General features: G+C 55.8%; 1 protein-coding gene across 1 annotated transcript in view; it reads right to left on the reverse strand.

Annotated features, from left to right (window-relative positions):
* OSBPL5 (oxysterol binding protein-like 5) overlaps positions 1-16,480 on the reverse strand; it is a 49,332-nt gene extending 32,852 nt beyond the window's left edge. The window contains exons 1-10 of the mRNA XM_006861035.1: positions 16,345-16,480; positions 14,522-14,604; positions 9,064-9,144; positions 8,810-8,911; positions 7,757-7,960; positions 6,283-6,367; positions 3,193-3,367; positions 2,627-2,834; positions 1,154-1,338; positions 742-823 (exon numbers count right to left, since the gene is read on the reverse strand). Of these exons, the coding sequence (XP_006861097.1) occupies positions 742-823; positions 1,154-1,338; positions 2,627-2,834; positions 3,193-3,367; positions 6,283-6,367; positions 7,757-7,960; positions 8,810-8,911; positions 9,064-9,144; positions 14,522-14,604; positions 16,345-16,480 (1,341 nt within the window). The remainder of the gene's footprint in view (positions 1-741; positions 824-1,153; positions 1,339-2,626; positions 2,835-3,192; positions 3,368-6,282; positions 6,368-7,756; positions 7,961-8,809; positions 8,912-9,063; positions 9,145-14,521; positions 14,605-16,344) is intronic.
* Positions 16,481-18,400: the final 1,920 nt, after the last annotated feature.

Genomic DNA, 18,400 nt, shown 5'->3' on the forward strand with positions numbered 1-18,400 from the left:
TGCACACAGTGTATATGTGGTAAGTGTGTGATGTATTTGTGTGTTGTGTGTGCACACAGTGTATACATGGTGAGTGTGTGGTGTATTTGTGTGCTGTGTGTGCACACAGTGTATATGTGGTGAGTGTGTGGTGTATTTGTGTACTGTGTGTGCACACAGTGTATATGTGGTGTATTTGTGTGTTGTGTGTACAGTGCACATGTGGTGTGTATGTGTGTACCATGGGGTCAGAGACTGCCGGGATCTGGGCTTAGCATCTGCAGGGGCACCCTAAGTGAGACAATCTCCCAGTCCTATGCACACCTGAGCTGCCCTGGTCTAACCCAGCTGCAGGTGCTGAGGTCCCGGTGTAACTCCTAGTTGCTGAGTGACTTTGGGTCACCCCTCTGCCCCCTGAAGCCTGAGCTTCCCCACCCGTACAGTGAAGAAGTGGGACCTGAACTCTCGGCCCCTGGAACCACAGAGCCCCATGGTGGCCAGGGGAGGGTCAGAGCTGCAGCCCCCAAAGCAGCCACATTGAGGTTCTAAGACGGGGTTCCACCACTGGACAAGCAGCCATGCACCCATGAATCCCCAAGCCACCTCGGGGATCTCAGTCACTGTGGCTCCTCTCCTGGGCAGGGCACCCTCAGAGTCTGGCCTGCTGTGTGACGTCAGGGTCCTGCCCCCATCTCTGAGAACCTGGGTCACCATGGCGATGACCTTCTAGGCCATGCTGATGTTGAGCGGTGGGCTCCTCACCTTGGGCTTCTTGTAAAAGCCCGACAGGTACCAGCGCAGCACCTGCTTGATGCGGCCGTAGGCGTTCTCCTCCAGCGCAGCCCTGAGAGCCAGAGAACCCCTGAGTCCAGGGCAGGTCCCAGCTGCCCACCCCGCCCCACCCATCCTGCTACACACTGGGCCCTTGCCAATGGCAACCTTGGAGTGGGAACGTCACTTGTGAGATGGGTCCACTACCCCTCCACTGCCCCCACCTCTGTGATGACCTGACTGGACAGGGACAGGAAGGCCTCATCCTGGCCCGGTCACACCCTCCTCCCACCAGTTCCACCTGGGCTGTGGACAATGGCCAAGTTCAGGCCGGGCCCTGGGGAGCCTGGGCGGGGTAGGCAGGAGCTGGGGGCTCTGGGGGCACCCTCTTCCCCAGGCCCACCTGGACAGCAGGTCAGCATGGTAGTAGTAGTCAGACAATTTGTTGAGGAAGGAGCGGGGTTCCAGCACGAATGTGGGCAGCACGACCCGGGACAGGTCCATGCCCGGACGCAGCTGCCGCAGCAAGACCCACATCAGACCCCTCTTCTCCTCTGACACCGTCTCCACCTGCTCAGACTCACCCAGCTGTGGCGGAGGGTCACATGGGGCCAAGGTTAGGACGAGGAAGGGGGCCCTGTACCCCGCCACCCCCCCACCACCTCCAGCCCCCCACCTGCGCAGACTCGCCCAGCTGCAGCGGAGGACAATGTCCGGCTTGGGGAGGGGGCGGAGGGGTGTCTAAGTGCCCTTCTGTTAACTACTGGGCACACCTTCTGCCCTGTCTCACTTGTGTTACACCTGCCCTACAGGGCACCCATGTCCCGGCCCTGATCACAGACCCCTGTCCCTCACCAGGTGGACCTGGCATTCCCTTGGTCTGGGAAGACCCCTCCCTTCTCTGAGTCCCAAGAGGAGCTGCCCCCACTGCTCCCTGGCCATCAAACTGTCCCTCTGTATGATAGGTGGTAATTTGGTGGACAGGTGAGAGGGGCCCTGCCCAGGGAGAACTGAACACAGTCGATTTGTCAGGGCATCAGCGTCAGACCCTCCCCACCTTGACCACACTGGGACCCATGACAAGCCCTCCATGACCACAAAACAAGAACACTGGTCTCACACCACAAGCATCACGCAGCGTCCATCTCCCGGCCACCTCAGTGCTCGCTGCCCCGGTCATTCTGGATGATGGTGTGATGCCAACCCTTAGTCCTGGATCACCAAGTAAAGTCCGCTTCCTGGACTCTCTCCAAATCCCCAGGGTCCTTTTTAATCCGCCTCACCGAACCCCCGAGGTACCTGTGTGTACTGTCCTCGCATGCTAATATACCCGGCTGTTCACAGAGCCACCATTTGCTTTCTGCCCTGGACTTGCGCACTAGCTGTTCCTCCCTGGGTCCCCTGTCCTGCTTGCCATTAAGGTCTAGAGTCTCCTCTACAGAGGTCTCTGCGATCACAGCCAAAATCACCCCTGCCTCCCCATGACCTCGTCCTGGGTCTCCCCTCCTCTCCTGACATCTTCCTGAGAGTCTGTCTGTGGTCTGATTCCCTGGGAGGACAGGGACCATGTCTGCCTCCTTGGGTCAGGTATCACACAGGTGCTCAGCAGATTTGTGGATCCCACCCTGTATGAAAGCGAGCCATCTTCCCCCAAATGGGACCAGGATCCTGCCTGAGTCCCATGCTCTCCCATCCTGGTATGGATCCCTCATCCACCCACTGGACCAGACAGGGTTAGGGTTCACACATGAAGATACAGCTTTGGTACTGCAGCAGAAAGTGGGTGACCAGAGCTCCGATCCTGGGGTGCTGCAGACCCCAACACAACCTGGCCCCCACCCTCTCTGCTCAGAGGATGGGCATGTCTGACCCTTACCTCCCCCAGCTCCTCGGGGGCCTGCTCCTCATACGTGGTCCCCCTTGGTGCCGGGCTGCTCTGAGGCTCTGATTGGTCACTGCCGCTCTCGGTGGTCTTCCGGCTGTGGTCCTGGGTCTCGGTATCCGATTCCTCAGCATTCTCCTTCTCTGACTTGTCAGACAATGCGTCATTCTCCAGGTGGTTGGCCAGTGAAGACCCGTTCAGTCTGGAGGACAGACAGAAGGCTGATGGAGGGATCTGACCTTGACCCCAGGTGAGGTCGGGCACACCCACCCAGTGCCCACCTGGACCCCCTCTCTGTGGGCATACCTGCCTCCTGCATGTCCACCTGGACCCCCTCTCTGTGGGCACACCCACCCATGCATGCCTACCTGTGCTCCCTCACACTCATCCCTGAGTTGTTAACCCATTTTGTTGATGGAGGATCGAGGCAGAGCCCTCAGTGCCTATAGGTGCCCTTGGGGGTGGACAGAGCTGGTGCCCCGCCTCCCGGGGAGAAGGTTTGGGCACAGGTGTGAGCTCCCCCTCCCCACATAGAAGGATTGGCAACCAAGCCCACTCACTGGGACAGGTCCTGGTCAGGGTGGACATCGGCTGGACCGGGCAGCCTATAGTGTGCAGAGCGGGACGTGTCAGGTGAAGACCCGGGCTCTCCATCACAGCCCGGCTTGCAGGTGCTGAGACGAAGAAGGCTGGAACATCGCAGAGCTAGCTCCAGGGCGTCTAGCCAGCAGCGGCCTGGGGGTGGGTGGGTGAGGAGAGCCAGGTGAGTTCCCCCCCCTTCCCGACACAAGGCGCAACCACAGCAGGGAGTCTTCCTCCTGTTCCCTCCCACCACCGGCCCCAACTAAGGAGTGGACCTGTGTGTATGTGTGAGAGAGAGAGAGACAGAGAGAGAGAGAGACCATTGCAGAAGGGGCCTCAGAGGATGCTCAGGACACTTTAGAAGGGGCCAGAACACAGCAAGCCAGGCAGCGCCTCCTCAGGGCTTCCTGAATGTGGAATGGGGGAGGGCGAAGGGTGCTAGGGCCCTGGGCCAAGAGCGCAGGCTGGGGAGGGGACTGGGCTCGCCACAGGCAGCCTTGCCTGCTTCTTTCCAAGAGCTCCCTGCTGGAGGAAGAGAGGCTGCCTAGAAACCTAGTAGGGTGGTCATTGGCAGAGCCCCTGAGCCTGCTGCTTCCCTGGCAGGAGTGGCCGGGGGTCAGACCAGTACTGCCGGACCAGTGGTGGCAACCACTGCAGGATCATGTATCCCACCAGAGGTTAGCCCCACTTGTAAAAGTATTTTATTCTGATTTGGATTATAAACAATCATTCAGTATTGGCATGGGTTGAACCTCGACATCTTGTTGTTGTTGTTAAGTGCTGTCAAGCAGGTTCCAACTCATAGCGACCCTACATAGGGTTTCTGAGGAGCAGCTGGTGAATCTCAACCGCCAACGTTGCAGTTCAAACTACATAATCAAACCAGGGCATTATCCCACAGTGCCATACCAGGATGACTCTTGGCTTAAATTTATACCCAAAGTCCTGCTCCTTACGAGATGTGCTGGGGCCCAGAGTTCAGAAGGGCCCCTAGGGCAGCTCCTGTCCTCTCTGGGAACATCTGGACCTGTCCTGGTCATTACCGGAAGCTGGACTTGGAGCCAAAGTTGCCAGCCCTCAGAACATCTCTGGACACAGGATGGAAGGGCTACAGCTGCAGCGATGAGTGGGCCTGGGGTGCTGACATGTGTTTCGAGGTTGTCACAAGGAGGACTAACCATGCTGAATACTGCACATCCTCTGAAGCCCACCCCAAGACCATGCCACCTTCTCCAGGAAGCCCACTCTGATACACAAAGGCGCTGTGGATGCTGATTGTTCAGCCCAGCCTATCTTGTCAGATGTCTCTCTCCTCATTTCCATCCCCAGACTGTGGGGTCTGTGACGCATGGGTGCCCTGTCCAACTCAGGTCCACGGGGCCTGAAATCCAGGCTTGAACTGGGCTTCTTAACTTTACCCGGCATCCATAGCCTGATGGGTCCCAGGATGGGCAGCCCAGCTGAGGGTTTAGTCTGGGCTGGAGCAGAGGGAGACTCGGCCCCACTCTCATCCAGGTCTGTTCTCTCAAGTCCTGTTCCCCTCCTCTATGATGCTGGGAGAGGAGCTGTGTGTGGCCTTGATCTCCAGATGGGTGACCCTGAGGGTCTACATGGAGGGGAACCTCAAGGTCTAGAGGGAATGAGAGGCGGCCTGGGGAAATGATGGTAAAATTGAGGGGTCTCTGAGCAGCTGCTAAAGGGGGTATGAGGTGGGGCACGGCCGACAGGAGGGGACTCCTCTCTCCAAGTGGGAGAGGTCACGGCCCCAGCGATCAAGGTAGAAGTGAGGTCCTGCCCTTGGGAACACTGGCAGGTGGGTGATGCCCCAGCTCTGAGAGAAAGTGAGTAACCGCATCTACTCAGAGCGGCCACTGGAGGGCTCTGTGTGGAAAGATGAGGCGGTTACAGGGGCAGGGATACAACTGAAGTAACATTGTTGCAGCTACAGACCTGAAACTGTGTATAGAACAACCAGAACTCTGGGTTTATACCCAGGCTCTAGCACTTTCTTGTTGGCAGTTTGCCCATGCCTCATTTTCCTCATGTCAAATGTGGGTAACAGTGGTGCCTGGGAGGAGGCTGGGTGGCTGGACTTGGTAGCGTTAAACCAAATAGCACTCCAACTCAACGGTGACCCCATGTGGTCCAGAGTGGAACTACCACTTGGGGTTTTCCTGACTAATCTTTTCAGAGGACTCCTGGTGGGATTGTAGGATTAGCAATGCACTGTGAGTCACAAATTGGACAGTTCAAACCCACCAACTGCTCCTTGGAAACCCTATACAGGGTGGCTATGAGTTGGAACTGACTCAACGGCACTTAATAACAAAAATAATCTTTTTGGAAGCGGATCATCAGGGCTTTCTGCTGTGATTCAGCTGGGTGAGTTCAAACAGCTAACCTTCAGGTTACCAGCTGAATGCAAACTACCTGAGGCCACCCACGGATCTGATTGGTCCATAGAAGGTTACTGAATTTTCATGATAAACACCAATTCCATTGGGTTGGTTCTGACTCACAGTGACCCTGTTGTTGTTGTTGTTAAGTGCCGTTGAGTCGATTCTGACCCATAGCGACCCTGTATAGGGTTTCCAAGGAGCAGCTGGTGAGCTTGAACCACTGACCTTGCAGTGCAAACGACTTTGCAGTCTGACGCATTAGCCCACAGCTCCACACCAGGACTCCCTGTAAGGTAGGGTAAAATTGCCTCTGAGGGTTTACTTAGGTATGTTTACAGGGACACATTGCCACAGCTTTCTCCCAAGGAGCGGCTGCTGGGTTCAAACCGTGGACCTTTCTGTTAGCATTGGAGCACGACCTCACTGTGCCGCCAGGGATCCCTATACTCCTGGGGAGGCAGGTGCACCCCAGTTATTCACACTTCACTCATGGGGAAACTGAGACTTGGCAGGCTGGGAGGAGAACAGTGACAGGCCTGTTTGCCCAAGCTCTGCTTGTCAACTTCGTGGGAGGTGGTGGAAGAACCCAGCTCTCTGTTCCCCTCAAATCGAGCACCCAGGTCTGTGACCCTGTGGGGACCCCAATCCAGGGGTTCAGGCAGGACTTACCATCAGACTCGGAGGCGGCCCTGAAGATCAGGTAGCTGCTAGGGAGGGGCTGCGTGATGGAACCCACGCTCTCACCTTTGGGACCCTAGAGAGGCAAAGATGAGTGTCAGTGAGCACCCCGCCACACAGGGCCCCCACTCAGGCAGCCACGGACACCCACCCTCAGGGACCTGGACAAGGGGCACACAGACACACAGGTGGTGAGGAAGGTGGGAGGCACTGCCCGCCTCCGCTGAGGGCTCTGTCCTTCCCTCTCCTGCCCTAAATCCCTGCACATGGTGGTCAGAGTGGATGTGAATCGAGGAGGATCAGTTCCACTGGAGTTTCAGAGTAATCACACATCATTGTTTTAGTAAACGTACTTCCTGTGTGTCGTCTGTAACACTGATCATTGATTACTGTCATTGAGTCCTGTTTCATGCGTCATACATTCCATGTTCCAATTGTCAGTGGATGTTGACGATTGTTTCTCTTCATTTTGAGTTGTGCCCCATCAGCAAATGAAGGTCCTGTGGGCTTTACTCCCACAGGCTTTACTCCATTTGCGTCATCACGGTCAACTCTACTGTGAGGCGGCAGCTCTTCCCCAGTCACATTTTGAGTGCCTTCCAACCTGAGGGGCTCATTTTCCAGCACCATATCCAACAGTGTTTCTCTGCTCTTCATAAGGTTTTCAGTGACTAAATATTCGGAAGCAGTTCATCACTCCGTCTTCCTAGTCTGTCTTCGTCTGGAAGCTCATCTGAAACCTGCCCACCATGGGTGACCCTGATGGTATTTAAAATACCCATGGCATGGCTTCCAGAATCACAGCAACTCATAAACCACCACAGTACGACAAACTGACAGATGAGGATGTGCTTACTGTAAGAGAAATCACGCAGCTCTCTGAAACCCAGATTGAACTGGGGGTTCTCAACTTTATCCGGCACCCACACCCTGATGGGCAGCCCCAGCTATGAGGGTGTGGCCTGGGCTGGACCCGTCAGAGCCTGCCCCCTACAGCCCGGTCTCCCCCTCCTCCCTTGGTGCTGGGGGAGGAGCCGTGTGGCCTTATCTCCAGTTGGGTCACCTGCTCGCGAGGGTCCACCTGCAGGACCTCTGACCACATCTGGTCCTGGCTGAACCTCGAGGTCCACAGGGTATGAAAGAATGTGCCCGGCCTCACTGCTGGGTGGTGATGTGCCCACCTTGGAAGCAGGACTGGCAGACCGACAGCCCCGTTGTACCCCGGGCACTTTCTGACTTCTATCTAGGGCCCTTTCTCTGTCCAGGCTTCCTTCTGTCCAGGGCTTGATCCCACCCCCCCACCTGCCTTGACCCAACCTGCACCAGCCCATGCCTCCCAGGCCATGTCCTGCTCAGCTTCACGATCCACATGGACGGATCCCTCGGACCTGTATCCCCCATCCACATACCACCCCACCCACCTTCACAGCCTCCACCCCTGTCCCTGTGTCCTGGCCTCGCTCACCTTCACGGCCCACACAGACTGGTCCAGCGGGTGGAAGAGCTTGAAGCAGAAGCCATCCTTCTTGGATGGTCTCTCGATGAGCTGGCAACAATGCAGAAGCACGGTGCCCACCCATTGACCCACCGCGGGCATCTTGTAGATGAGCAGGACCCCCGGCTTCAACACGCACCACAACTTTGTCCAGCTCTTCAGGGTCCCTCGGATCTGCGGGTGGACCACGTCAGTGCTCACGGCAGCTAGGCCCAGGGCAGGGGGCATGCTTAGGGAGTGGGGGCTGCTACAGAAGGAACTGGGACCCCCAAAAGGTGTGTTCAAGTCCTGCTCCAATCCGTTCTGATGAACATGATGGAACATAGGATCAGGCAGGTGGATCCTAACCCTAATGTCTTCTGAACCCTTAAAGGAGTGGGTCAGACACAGACAGACATGGGGCAGGGGAGGCAGACAAAGCCACAAGCCCGGGAATGCCAAGGTTGCTGGCAGCTGCTAGTAACTGAAATAGACAAGAAAGGACAGTCCCTAGAAGGCACAGGTATCTCCTCTAGGGCAGCAGGGAGGAATGCGTCAGGGGCAGAGTAGAGAGGGGTGTGAGCCTGCCCTTCCCTTCTTTCTGTCCCCTTGCACCCTCCTTTGGGGTGATGTCTCTTGCCTGCAGCACCCTGGCCAGAACTGAGTGGGTTGGGTGCCCTCCAGAATGTATGGCAGAGCTTGGGGCTCACTTGGGGTCGTAGGCAGAGACTGATTTGCACAGGCGCACGGACCTGCATTTTACAAGGCCTCCTGGTGCACTTGATCTCCTCTCTCCATGGCAGTCTCACCCCCACTGGACAGGGAGTCAATTGAGTCTGGATAGGCTTCCTAACCCCACCCTGGTCCTTTCCCCTGAGGCTGGACTCGGGCCGCTTCTCCTCTGTGTCCTTCCCAGGGCCCCATGGACACTGGATGGGGGTACTCCACTGAACGGGGGTGCAGCAGGAGGGGTGGAATGCAGTGACAGACACTCGGGCCATCAGCACAGTGTTGGGGATACAGTGTGGAAGGCCCCCCACCCACCTTCAGGCTGTCCGCCATGATCACCACGCTGGGGTCGGTCAGCGCACTGAACAGCTGTCTGGTGGCACGCTTCTTCTCCTGCCGGTAGTTCTCCTTCTGCGCCTGCCCGGGCACGGGGGTCAGGGAGGGGCTTCTGGGGGACCCCGCCGCCCTCAGGAAGAGAAGCCCCAGCCTGCCCAGGGAGAGGAGGGTGGTGCCCCTCCCCAGGGCAGAGGAGTCTCTGGTCCAGATGCTCCCTCCCCGGGCATCCGCACCTTGAGAACCTCCTTCTTGGTGACCTTGGCAGTTGGGGACACAGATTCCTTGTCAGACCCATTGCACAGCCTGTAGTCTGCCTGCAAGAGAGTGGGGGCATTGGTGTCGGCCCTCCCCTTCCTGTCTGAACCCCCAGCTAGGCTAGTCACCTCTTCCCAGGGTGGGGGGCAGAGATGGAGAGGTGGGGTGGTCCCCCAGGCCCAATACCTGTGCTCTGTGCAGGGAGCAGGAGATGGGGATCTGTCTGCCCCTGGATCTGGGGGGCTGCAGACATAGGGGTGGTGGGGGCTCGGGCACAAAGAGACAAAGGAATCATCAGGGGGCAGGACTGAATTCTGAGGAAGGGGAGGGTGACCAGTAGGGGGACAGGTGCCCAGGAGGCCCGAGATCAAAGGTGGGTGAGGGGGTGCATTTGTAGAGGGGTCTGAGACAATTCTGAGACCACCCCAAACAGTAGCATCCACTTCCCTGCCTTGCTTCTCCACACTGTGCCAGGGTGGGGTGTGGGGGGTCTGTGGCTCAGCCAGGAGCCCAGTCTGAGCAAGGAGGGGGGATTGCACGGCTGGGGATCCCAGCTCTGGTCCCCTCAGAGCCACCCTGTCTCAGGCCTGAGGAGACCTGAGCTTGGTAACCACCATGGTCTTTTTAGAGACAGTGAGAGTGGGGGGGCAGAGACAGGACACAGGCTGGAGACCACGTCCCAGAGTCAATCCCACCAGGTGGCCTGCGCTAAGACGGCGTTTATATTTGTAAATGGTCGCAAAGAGAATAAAAGTAAGAGCAAGACTCGGTTGCACGTGAGCATGAGATGAAATCCCAAAGTCCACGTCACAAGCAAAGCAATACTGGAGCCCAGCTGTCCACTCGTCCACTGTGGCTGCTCTCACAAAACACAGAAATCCAGGGCGCCGGCGCTCCCATGGGTGCCCGAGTAGAATGACGCGCCATTGTCAGCGGCTGCTTTCTTGGAAGCTGATTGCCAGGAGTTTCTTCTGAAGCACCTCTGGGTGAACTGAAACCGCCTATCTTTCTGCCATGAGAGCTTTCGGCTGTGCCTACAGGGGCAGAATTGATTGTGGCAGGGACCTACCCTAGCCATCGCTGATCTGGACAGAGTAAGCTAACTGGGGTCCTCCAGGTGAGGGCTAGGGAAGGGAAGTCCTGAGCCTGAAGCTGGGATATTGAGACGTACCAGACGTGGACGACAATGTGCTGCTGACCTATGGGGGACAGGGCTCTGGGGCACAGGATGATGGACAAGACACCCCAGGTTCCCTTCCTTGAGCAAGTCCCGTGACCCAGGCCCCAGGCACAAGTGATCAGGAGCCATGCTAGCAGCCCACTTTGTATAAAGCTGTTCCTTCAGCCTGGAGTGCTCTTCCCTTTGGTGGTCCCGCCTCTTCCCTGGTCTCCATGGAGCTGCTTTCACAGAGCAGGACCCCTCCAAGCATCCCACTGCATTGCGCCCTGCTGAACGCACCTCCCTGGACCTGTCCAGACCTTTTACAATGACAACCACGGAGCCGTTTTATGTGGTCACCTGCTTCCGGCCTCAAGATCCTGTCCCCTGGGGCCAGCTATCTGGTAGGCAGGGACCTGATAAGCATTTTGAATCAGGAGTAAGTAAATGAATGAAGGAATGAGCCTTTTGCCAAGGCCTCACTGTCCAGTCATTCACCGCATGTGCTTGACCAAAGCCAGACTTGCTTTAGGCAATGAAGAACGAGGCTGGTTGAAATTGGGGGGGCGGGGACCCGGAGGCATGGTGGGCAGAGCATCTCTGCCTGATACCAGTCTGCCCCATGGCCTGGTCACATTCCTGCCCAGCAAGGCAAGGAGGGCCGCTGGTGTCTTTCCTACGGAGGAAACCTTCAGGACGCCTGGACTTCCCCCTCACCTCTGTGCTGCTCTAGTGACGAGCACCTAGAAAATTAGAAAGGCTGCTCAGAATGGCCAGCTTCAGTCTGACCTCCTATAACCTGGGGAAGTTCCTTTAAAATACAACTTAATTTTTAATAATATAATTTACGCACTAAATGGGAAACATACTTGCAAATCACATATCCGATAAATACCCAGATTGTGTAAAGAACTCATTTCATGAACAGAAAGATGGACGGACAACCCACCGACAGATGATGCCAATAAACTTTTCTCCTAAGAAGATATACAAGTGGCCAACAAACCCAGCACACGATGCTCACTTGTCATTAGGGAAATGCAGATCAAAACCATAAGGAAAATGCCACCTCACACCCATGAGGAAGGCTGATCAAAACAATTGGAACAAAGAAGAGGTGATGAGGAGATGAAGCAATCAGAACCCTCCTGCACTGCGGGCCAAACGAAAACTGAGGGAAAGTTTAGCAGTTCCTGTGACAGTTAAGGTTCTGGGTCCATGATTTGGCAGTTAAGAGGCACGGTGAGATCTAATAAAATGTTAAGCACCCTCCCACCATGTGATGTGATCAGCTGATGTGATCAGCTCCGATCCGATGTGATTCTCCTGCGCTGTAAATCCTCACTTCTGTGATGCTCATGAGGCCAGATGCAATCTACAGGGTTAGGGCGTATCTTGAGTCCATCTCTTCTCAGACGTGAAAGAGACTACACAGGCAAGCATTGCTCAGAGGGACTTACAGCCCCCAAGAAAGAGAGAGGAGCCAGGAGTGGAGTGTGAGTCCTTTGGACCCGGGTCCCTGAGCTGTGAAGCTCCTAGATCCGGGGGAAGATTGATGCTGAGACACTCGGAGACCTCCAAGGAGTGTGGGTCTACACATGCTGATGGGAGACAAGGCCCTTCCCCAGAGCAGGCTCTCTGAATTCAGACTTCCAGACTCTCTTGTGTTTGGGTGGAAAACAAGACTCTAGGAAACAATGGAATACAAATTGAAATCTTTCAATAAACTGATGTATCACTGGAGGCACTCAGTGTTAAGTGGCTAACTGATTAGAAAAGACCCATATTTGTGCCCATTCCAAAGAGAGGGGACCCAACGGAATGAGGAAATGATTGGACAATCTCGCTAATATCACATGCAAGTACAATTTTGCTGAAGATAATTTTACAACGGTGGCAACAGTACATGGACAAAGAATTGCCAGAAATTCAGAAGAGGACAGACATATAACAAGTCAGGTGGTTCTTGGCTGAAAGCAGAGACTACCATAATGATGTTTGTTGTTGTTAAGTGTCGAATTCAGACGTCTCACCTCCTGAACTGTGAGACACTAAATTTCTGTTTCTCAAAGCCATCCCCATGTGGTGCTCCTGGTTACAGCAGCCCAAGAGAATTAACATAATGCCTCTTATAAAGGTAAACAAAGAATGATGACCAAACCAAAAACGAAACCCACGGGGGCTGAGTTGATTTGACTCATAGAGACCCTGTAGGAAAAAGTAGAACTGTCCACACAGCGTCTGTCCATCTTTACAGGACTCGATGGCCACTTCTTTTCCCCACGTGGATCGGCTGGTGGGTTCTAACCTCTGATCTTTCCAATAGCAGTTGCGTGCGCAGCCACTGTGTCAGCAGGGTTCCAGAAAAACTCTAAAACCCAGTGTCATGGATTTAATAGTATCCCCCTATATATATGTCAAACTTCTGCTGTGGTGCTGGGGAACAGCACTGGACTGTGAACCATAAGGTCGGCAGTTCAAACCCACCAGCTGCTCCTTTGGAAGCAGAACCGACTCGATGGCACTTAATAACAACACGACAGTGGTTAGGCAGTTATGTAATGAAGTGATTATTCCCCAGGATGTGGTCTGCTTTGACAAACCAATCAGCTGTAAGGTCACTGCCTGATCCCATGTAAGGGGCGTTCCCCTGGGGCGAGACCGTCATCATCTTTTATTTCACAGGAGACCCAGGAGAGACAAGTGAGCAGAGAGGGAGGGGCCTACCAGCACTAAGAAAGAAGAGCGGAGCATGGAACGTGTCCTTTGGACCCAGCGTCCCTGTGCTGAGAACTTCCTAGGTCCGGGGGAAGACAAATGCCAACACACACGGAGTTCTCCAAGAACGCCAGGCCTACGGATGCTGAAAAGAGACGAGGACCTTCCCCAAGAGCCAACCAACAGAGAATGTCTTTCCCTAGAGCTGGTACCCTGAATCCGGATGTCTAGCCTCCTAAACTGTGAGGGAATCAATTTCTGGGTGCTAGAACCATCCAGTGAGGTATTTGCTACAGTAGCTCTAGGTACAATATTCCCAGTCCTTGGTAAACAACCAAGAGACTTGAAAGCAGAGAATCAAATCGACACATGCACACCCAGTGGTTGCTGTTATCACTTTCACAAGATCCCAGAGGTGGAGACAACCCAAGGGTCCATGCACAGGTGATAGATGAACACAATGTGGTCCCTCCTCAGCCACAAGAAGACAGGAAGCTCTGAGACCGGGAACCGCGTGGGTGGGCCTTGAACACAGCGTGTGGAGGGGAAGGAGCCAGACACGGGGGAACAAAGAGTGTACGATCCCACCAATACGAAATATTCAAAATAGGCAAGTCCTTAGACCGTTGCTGTGGACTGTGGGGAGGGGGGATGCTAATGGGCATGGGGACCCCTTTTGGGGCTGATGAGAGTGATTCAGAACTAAATGGAGGGGCTGGTTGTGTAGACACGGTGAATGCATTAAACGCCAATGATCTGTTCACTGTCAAATGGTTCATTTTGTGTTGTGTGAGTTTTATATCTGTCTGTCTGCCTGCCTGCCTATATGGCACATTAAGTACTCCACTAACCAAATGATGGTACCTCAAAAACACTTAGAGCCTCCATGGTAGAAAGGTTTGGCTGACTGCTGTCCTAAAGATGACAGCCTAGGAAACTCTATGGGCAGGTCTGCTCTGTCACATGGGGTCCCTGTGAGTCAGAAGGGACTCGCCGGTGCTCAACACCAACAATATCTCAGCATCTGTATTCTTTCTCAAGCTCCGACTGTTATAGCGGTCCCCGATTGTTCTTATGTGTACAAGCGGGTGTGTGTCTGCATGTGTGCACATGTGAGTGTGTTCATGTGTGCATCGTGTGCTGGTGCATATGTGAATATGTATGTTTTTGTGCGTGCATGTGGCGTGTGGGTGCACATGTGTGCTGGTGCATGCGTGAATGTCTATGTTTGCATGTGTGAATATGGGTGTGGACTTCTCCAGAACTTGGCTTCATCCTAGAGAGGGGTGACCCAAGAGAGAGACCGTGCAGAGAAGGAACAGCACCCTGGGGTGGTTTCTCCAGAATAGAAAAGCACCCAGTCTGTCCTTCCCAAGGTCACTGACACCCACCCACCTCTCTCTCCCCTCCTGCCTCCCACTAAGGTGGTTCGCTCACTCCTGTCCCCTTGCAGCCTCTCCCCAGTGCCAGTCTGGGACCTGGAGGTGCTCTCCCCAATATGGTTCCCTCCAGTTGGTTGCTGCTGTCCCCTGGGTCAGGTTCCTGACCCCTTGTCTTACCGGAGGCACCTTCGTAGCGGAGCCTGGAGTCGGCGGCCCTTCATCCTTCGGTAGCACCTGGCCGTTGGGCTCCATGTCCTTCCCTGCAACACAGTGGCAGCGGTGAGGAGTAGGATGGGGCAGGGTGGATGCAGGCTGGCCTGGGCAGGGCAGGAAGCCAACCCAGGGTGGCGGCCAGCTCAGAGCCCTGCCCTGGAGAGATACCATCAATACCAGGGGCGTCACCTCTGAGAAGAACCAGGAGAGTTGGCCCAGCCCTGCTGACCAACGTAGAGGCCTGGTCTGCTGACCCATGGCTGATGTGGCTTGTTCTTTGGTGTTATGAAGGGCAGACCCGGAAGTTTTCAGAGAAAGACCGAAGTCTCCTCAGGGTTCACACCAGACTCGGCGCCCGAGTTGCGTGCCCCTCCTGAATGCCGCTGCAGGGATAACGCTGTCCCTGAGCGTCAGACTGTCCCCAGCCTGCGAGGCCCCATGATTTTTTCTAGTGCTTTGGACAGAGAGAGGTGCTGGGTTTGACCCTGGAGGAAACCGCCCCCCACCCACGCATACACTTTGTTTATTTGGAAGCTGGGTTTCCAAGCCCTGGTTTATGGGTTCCTCAAGCCTGTGGGTGTGGGCAGGGGAAGCCGAGCTCAGGGGGCCCTCAGCCACTTCCTGTGGCTCAGGGGGCCAGTGGCCTGCAGGGTGGTTATGGCCGGATGTGGCATTCATTGTGGTAAAGTCACCGGTCACCGTTGCCCTCTCTGACTGTGACTGGCCAGGCATCGAGGGGTGGGCCCAGGGCATGGACACCAACAGGACCAGCGGAAGGCTGGGGCTCTGCTGAGTGACTCCAGGTGTCCCAGGAAGGAGTGGGTGGCAGTGGGGTGCCAAAGTGTATCTCTCTGGGGAAGACAGCTCAGTGGACCCAGAAGGGTCTCTGCCCTCGGGACCCAGGGTTACCTGGGCTGGAAAAGACCCTGACATGGCAACTTCTCAGGATGGAAAGACATCCCTGCTGGTCTCCCTGCTGTGACTGGACCAACCCCTCAGACCCTCCATGTCCCTGTCTGGACTTCAAGAAGACGTGGCGTGCACGCCTATGTGTGTCCAAGTAAAGCTGAGCTCCCTAGGATTTTCCATGGCAGATCTTACAGAAGTAGATTCTTTATTACAAGGCATCTCTGAGTGGATTCAAACCTGTGGCCTTTTGGTGAGCAACTGAGTATTCTCACTGTGTGCACCAGCCAGGGACCCCTGGGTTTACAGACCTTTGTATTCTACGGTTCTCAAGTGCTTGGCCCAGCCTCCTCCTGAGAAGGGGCTCTGCCCTGCCCTCCCACCCCCAGGCTCTGCTCCCACTTGGCTGTGGCCTGAGATAGTGGTCCCCAACAGAGGCCCCGCAATGCCGTGTGCCACTGGAACTGCTCCCTCCCAGAGCTCGGGCCCCCTCTATTGCCAAACTCATCACTAAAGTCATCCCATTCTACAGATTCGGAAATTGAGGTCCACAGAGGTGTAGCTGCTGTCTGCCCTGCCAGGAAGCCACAGAGCTGGGCTGGAACTCCGATCGGCCTGTCTCCAGAGCCCTGCATGGCTTCCTGAGCAAAGCCCTGTCCTGGACCTACCGAGGTAGCCAATAGAGGCTTTCTGAAGGACCCCACGGTTTGCCAAGAGGCCCACTTGACCTGGTACTTCAGTCAGATACAAACCCCTTTGCTCACTACAACTGAACAGCCCTGTGTCACCTCCTCGGTTAGCAGTGGGGTCACACAACATGGCAGGTGGGGGTCTCCCAGCCAAGCAGCTGCCCACCCCTCCCCGATGCAGCGGGCACCAACCTGGACTGAGCGGGTAGGGCTCATTCTCTGGGCTGAGGAGCAGGTTCCGGGTGAGTTTGCGGGGGTCGACTTTCTGAGGGGTGGACGAGGGTGGGCAGAGAGAGAATCGACGTCTGAGAAAGGCTTCCTCCTTCATGGTGTGGGCCGCAGGGGGCTTCTGGGGGGAAGCAGAACATACGCAGGTCACACCCACTTTGGTCCCTTTGAGAGTCTCCCCATCCATCCAAGTTCTGGATGACTCTCCCCACTGCCGGGGAAGGGGAGAAACGCTGGTCTGGGGGTCAGGGGAGTCCATCTATACTCTGACGGCTCAGCTGTGGGACCAGGAGCTGGTGGGTGAACAGGGGTGGTCTGGAGCCCGGGCAGAAGCCAGGCCCCTTCACAGCATGGCAGGGGAACCCAGATTTCACCCCCACCCCCCGTCAGACTGGGAGTCAGACAGTCCTGATACAGGCAGAGGGAGGTGCCCAGGAGACAAGCTACAGGGGTGACTGGATAGCCCCAAGCTGGGAGCTTTCTCTCCTGCCTGAGGGTCCTGAAGCCCTCTACCGGGTTCTGCTGCCACCAAAATGCCTTCTTGTTACAGGTGCCATTGAGTCGGGTCCTCCACTCACGGCCCCATGAAACACCGCCATCCCCATGATTCCATTCAGGTTGCAACACTGTGGTCCACAGGGGTTCGTCCGCTGATTTTCAGAAGTAGATCACCAGATGTTTCTTCCTAGTCTATCTCAGTCTGGAAGTTCTACTGAAAACCTGCTCAGCATCCTAGCAGCAGGCACGCCTTCACTGACAGAGGGTGGTAGCTGTACACAAGGGGCGCTGGCCGGGAATTGAACCCAGGTCTCCCCCGTGGCAGACGAGAGTTCTACCACGGAGCCGGTGTCTTAACTAAGAAGGAAGGCGAGGATGAGCTTAAAGCAAAGGGTGTCTGATTTCACCCGAACACCCGCGCTGTGGGGTTCATCGTGACCCTAGAGGACAGAGCAGAGCTGCCCCTCAGGATTTCCAAGGCTGTCCGCGTTAGAAAAGCAGACGGTCACATCTTTCTCCTGTGGAGCGGCTGATGGATTAGAACCATCCATTTATCAGTTGGCAGCTAAGTGCTTAGGCAGTGTGCCACCAGGGCTCCTCTCTGACTTCATCATCATCCGGCACCTCTTGCCCCACCCAGAGTTGCTGCCTGCCTGGTACATCCCTGTCCCCCTGCTTGCACCCTGTTAGCCCCACTCACGGATGGGCAGACCTGTGCTTCCTCCTCCCCCAGACCAGCTTTCCGCCCCCACTCTGCCTTATCCTCTCCCAGCTGTCCCAGCAGGTCCGGGAAACAGTGACCCACATTTTAGTCTCCAGCCTTTTCCATTGCGTTGTACACAAGAGGCCACAGTTCTGAGAGCAGGTTGGCTGTGCGGATGGGCCTGGTTTTGAGGGATGCTGGCAGGATGGGGACCCCAAGTTCCCTTTCTTCCCTGGAAGGAAGGCTGACTGACCAAGTCCTCTAGGCCAGGCCACTGCCTGCCACCTCCCACCTCTGGGATGGGTCCCTGGCTCCCTGTCAGCCCTGGACAAAGACCCACTTTCTCTTGCAGCTCTATGCCTTCCTGGGTGGGGCCTCAGACTCACAGATCTCTCCTGATGAGATTCAGGTCAGGTGGATGGGCTTAGAGTGAGGGTCCCGAAGTCCCGCCTTCCTAAGAACCATCATGCCATGGGGTGATGACAGGTACCCTTGGCCATTTCACAGATGGAAAATGGCACGTAGGGGGTCAGGAGTCCCCACCCAGGCCACAGCCTGCAGTCAATTGGACAGACTCAAAGCCAGTTTCCTGAGCTGCTGCCCTCAAAGCATCTGGGCTCCGCTTCCTGAAAACCACTGGCTGGGAGTGGGTGGAGTGAGGGGCAGGCCCACCCTGTCTATCAGCCCTCCTGCCCTCAGGGATCACACACAGTGACTAGGGAGGTGACACAGGTGGGCTGGTGGGAGAAGAAGCCTTGCACACCTGGAGTGTCTACTAGAAGGTTGAGTCTTGCAGACTTAGGGCAGTGGGAGGGGCTT

The sequence above is a fragment of the Chrysochloris asiatica genome, unplaced genomic scaffold (genome assembly GCF_000296735.1).
Source record: "Chrysochloris asiatica unplaced genomic scaffold, ChrAsi1.0 scaffold00040, whole genome shotgun sequence".
Classification (NCBI taxonomy): Eukaryota; Metazoa; Chordata; class Mammalia; order Afrosoricida; family Chrysochloridae; genus Chrysochloris; species Chrysochloris asiatica.